This window comes from Anopheles stephensi, chromosome 2, assembly GCF_013141755.1.
Source record: "Anopheles stephensi strain Indian chromosome 2, UCI_ANSTEP_V1.0, whole genome shotgun sequence".
In the NCBI taxonomy this organism is placed as follows: Eukaryota; Metazoa; Arthropoda; class Insecta; order Diptera; family Culicidae; genus Anopheles; species Anopheles stephensi.
This window is the reverse complement of record NC_050202.1, coordinates 4,923,463-4,927,869: the sequence shown is the minus strand read 5'-3', so window position 1 is coordinate 4,927,869 and position 4,407 is coordinate 4,923,463. Positions and strand designations below refer to the sequence as shown.

The 4,407-nt window shown below is 49.8% G+C and overlaps 1 protein-coding gene across 1 annotated transcript; it reads right to left on the bottom strand.

The window, feature by feature from the left end:
* Positions 1-1,713: 1,713 nt before the first annotated feature.
* On the bottom strand, positions 1,714-4,032 carry LOC118508182 (SET and MYND domain-containing protein DDB_G0273589-like). The gene is made up of 2 exons (XM_036047739.1): positions 2,390-4,032; positions 1,714-2,309 (listed from the first exon to the last, which is right to left on the bottom strand). The coding sequence occupies exons 1-2, from the start codon at positions 3,877-3,879 to the stop codon at positions 1,955-1,957; spliced, it is 1,845 nt and encodes a 614-aa protein (XP_035903632.1). The 5' UTR covers positions 3,880-4,032; the 3' UTR covers positions 1,714-1,954.
* Positions 4,033-4,407: the final 375 nt, after the last annotated feature.

Genomic DNA, 4,407 nt, shown 5'->3' with positions numbered 1-4,407 from the left:
GCACATCTGTAGCGTATAACTCTGGCTCAGACGAAGGTGTGTGGCGGCGGTGACGGATTTCACAATGTGGATCACCTTCTGTGGTCCTGCGAGGAGTTTGAAACCGCAAGACCTTCCTTGTTGGGCGCAGTCGAAAGCATCGGCAGACGACCGGATATAGAAAAAAGGAGAAGTGCTGGCGACTAGGGACCTCGCCTACATGAGGCTCATCCAACATCGTTTCTCCATTAAAAAGTGCCTTCTTCTCCAGTATCGTTTGGACATTGCTTGGACGGATGCTCTGACTCTTGGTGACAAGACGATGAAGGTGTCGCATTTCCTCTCAGTAGCTGCTGGACAACACTGTCGTGTGCCTTGCGACCTGCATCACCACCTTTAATCCATACTTGATTTTCTGCAACAACAAAAAACTGGTCAAGCAGCAGCACGCCACGAAGTTCATTTCTTTGTCATTTGAGAATAAAGGATGGTCGTGCGGTAGCCACGGAAAGCCAACGAACAGATGGGTGAATCGGCTCAGGTCTTAGGATAATAAGGAAAACAGGGGGATGGTGTGGATGGCGCTTTCTACCCACAGAGCAGCCGACCAACCAGTTCGTGTCAACCATTCATCAAAAAACGGTGGCATAATTTACGATGCGGTTGAAAAATCCCACCTTCAGGTGTAAACATAATTAGATACGAAACCTTTTGTTTTTTTTTTGTCTGCTCCTCGCCAATTCCACCCTTCCCGGGTGCTTCGTGTGCTGGCATAAATCTAGCTAGCCGTGGCTGTGACCACACGGTCTGCCGGTCGGTCAGGTCGGTGTCATCGGTTTTATGATAAGATTCTAATTTATGACCGTCCGACGAGTGCGAGCTGAGCTGATTGTTGGGTCGGCGCGGGTGGGTTTTCGCGTTGGGGGGCGCGGCTTGTCCGAAAACAATGGCAAATGCGATGATGACGGCATGACGGAACGGCTAGGCTTCCGACCGGAAACGGAAGAGATTTTGCACATTTGTCAGAAAGGATGCAACGAATTGGAATGATGATGCAGCCGGGCGGCTGCTGCTGCAAGGACGCCTGTGCTCTGGTATATCTTGGTCCCATACAAATCGCCATCAAAAGACACCGGAGACAGGAGACGGGCCTGAGTGACGTAGGAGAGAGCGAGCGAGTTGATAAATTACTGCAGACCAAGTGAGACCGCAATTAATTATAGTCCAAGTGCGGCATCAAGTTCCGTGGTCACAGAGGGTAACCGAACACCCATCTCCATGTTCCTCGACAAAAAGCCCCTTTATTGACATGGAGAACCTGGAGCAAGAAGCGGATCCCATAGTACACACACACACACACCCTCCCTTTGGAATGGACATCCGGAACGAAGGTGGCCAGCCGGCGGTAACGGTCAGATCCGTCCCTTCCGGGTATGACTCATGGAGGCGCTAAACGATGACAGCGTTTGAATGGTAGCAAAACGTCGACCGGTGACAGTGGTTGGAGAGAATGTCCAGCAGTATCGGCAGTGCAAGGAATCTTCCTTCGATTTGAAAATCCTGATGGCGAGGTGGGGTGGCATCACACACTTCCGCATCCAGCATTCTTCTCGATATGATTTAATCCAACTGCGCCACCAGACTTTGACAAAATCAAAATGACTATCGAGCAACTCAACTGCAATATATCGCCGATGCTGACCACACAGCCTGCGGGACCGACCTACACTCACATAAGTTTTTACGTACCTTTTATCTAAGCGGTACAAAAGGATAGGTATTTATTCATAATGTTTCATTTAGTTGAACTATGCCTCTAAGGCAAGCTTGGGCTTACTACTGGCTCACGAGTTTGATGTTTGATCATATTCATGAGCAATGGTAGAGCTTATAATTTTTGAATTATGACCGCAAAGACCAATTAGATTAAGTTCAGTTGAATAGGAAACGAATGTAGCAGGGCAAAAAGGCTAGGCTAGTTAATAACTGCCTTCAAGGGTGCGTGCTTGCGCAACGTGCCTTCAACAAACAGCAGTACAGTTGGCGGAGCGCTATACATAGCTATCAGAAGACGCATTAGATATAGCTGAAGCGGGGCTAGTTGGTTCGCAGGATACCATCGTCCAGGCTCGTTCATGCAAGTCACCAGTGGCTTCAACCTCTTAGACACCGGTTTCGTCATAATGACTTTTTGCAAAAATCGCATATCGTTCCAGTTTGCCAGGCAGTAACAATCACCGTCCGGTATCTCGCAGGCAGCACATTGGCAGATAAATTTGTAGTACTTCTCCATGTAAAACGCTAGCACGGGATTATCTAACATATCACGTCTAGAAGAAAAGAAAGGAAACATTAGTGTGCACATACATATGCATATACTACACACGATTAATGAACGAAAAAGACTCACGAGAAGTAGGATTCGAACAGCTGCTCTCCGGCATCAACTGGTTTGGTGACCACCAGCGCACTGCGTCCATCGTTCAGCGCGAGCCGCATTACATTCGGAACGCAGGAATGGTTCAGCATGCTCATCAGCGGGAAGTAACCAATGGCAAAAGTTTCAAAGCTGGGAGTGTATTCTTCTTCACCTTCACCTTCAGACCGCTCTACACGGGTCACCACTTGATCCATTGCTTTGCGATTCGTTTGGCAAATTTGCCAGTGGCGCAGGATCAAATCGAATAGCAGTTTGCTTCTGTCGGGATTTGCTGCGCACATCGCTCCCAGCTCGGTCCGCTCCAGCACGAGTCGATGTATGATGGTGGAATGGAAGATTTGCAGCGCCATATCTTTGCGGTCGCGAGATTCTGCATTGGTCGCCAGTACATGCACCGTGTTGTAGATATCCTTGACCGTTGCCGTGTTCCAGTCCATCGTAAACGCGTTCACCTTCGACTCGTCTAGCCCATTGAGATGCTTTTGAAGGGTGTCTAGATCGTTGCCAAACGTGACGATTGCCACCGCTACTGCGATACCCTCCACGCCATTAATAGGATCGTCCGCAATGCGCTTCAGATCTCGAACGATGCCGCACTCGTACCGATGGTACTCCTGGTACGCCTTGCTCAAACATTCCTCGGAACAGTACATCTCCATGGTGCAACCTTCGCACGGGATGAGCGTGAAGCAGTTCGCTTCGGAACAGCAGTAACCACAACGCAGATGGCGAAATTCGTGACTCACCATGGTAACGAACGGTTTCTCGAACAGCGCCACATCGCCTACCTTGAGTGGACGACTCGTCACTATATGCTGTCCGAATTGCGCGTTACGAACCAGCTGTAGACATTCCGCCATTTGCGGTACGTTCGCGTGTGCTTGGCAGCATAATTTAAGCTCTTCAGCAACGAAATCCGTTGTCCTGCCGCTGCGTTGCAAATGTTCGCAAAGGTTCTGCTCCATCGCAATCTTAGCTTGCTCTTCCCGTTGCTTCAGCTTTGCCGCAAGTCGGTCCGGATAGTTGGACGCGCGCGCTAACCTCACATTCTCCAAACAATCAGCGTACCGGCGATAGTGGTAACAAACCGCGGCACGATTCCCGTACGCTAGGGCTCTTGCTTTCGATCCTTTCGCTGCGTGTGCGATACTTTCGTTGTAATACAACAGCGCTTCGCTCATCGCGACTGCCCGAATCGGATGGTACAAACTGTTTCCCAGATTGCGCAGAACCTTGGCTTTGGCATTGTTTTTCCCATCCGGACGCAAGTTTAGCAGGTGGCGGTACGGAAAGCCGTTCTCGAACAAGCCACTAATCTCCTGTACCATAAATGCTACATATTGTTCGTGAGTTAGTTGGCGTTTACCGGCACGCTTTGTCCAATTGCGGATTGCTTGCTCCCACAGTGCTTCGAACAGGCCGCTCACACCGATTCCTTTAGGCTGCAAAACTCCAAACATTTTGATACCCACATTCTCGTATCGCTTCCGGTGCACAACCTCACGGTTCAGGGCGCTGTAAAACCAAGATGGCGGCTAGTCTTTGGCGAGGCTGTACTTCGCTGTTTATTCGAGCAGGTCGCAGACAAGAATGAACAAGATTTCCGGCGCGACAACTTCCCACTGGTCCTGTCGAGCAGTTTCCGCACAAGGTCCTCAGCTTTGTACCCAATTTTGTGCTCGTGTGCAACATTCCATATTGCTATCCCTCTTTGCCAGTACGGCAATGATCGTCTGTGCTGCTCTGTCAATTCTTCCACAGTCTGTGTCGATGTGTATACGTGTGTATGCCACTGCTCGACCGTGTAAACGCGCGGTATTGTTATGTGTTGTCGCGTCGGTGTAGACTTGACAGGTACGGTGCCGGCACGGAAACAAACTATTGGCCGCAGTTGCTGTTATTGATTAGAATTGTGTTTAGGCAAAGCAAATTTGCCAGCCAAAACATCCGCGTCACGTCGAGATCGCTCCTATATCGGAGGGACCGTC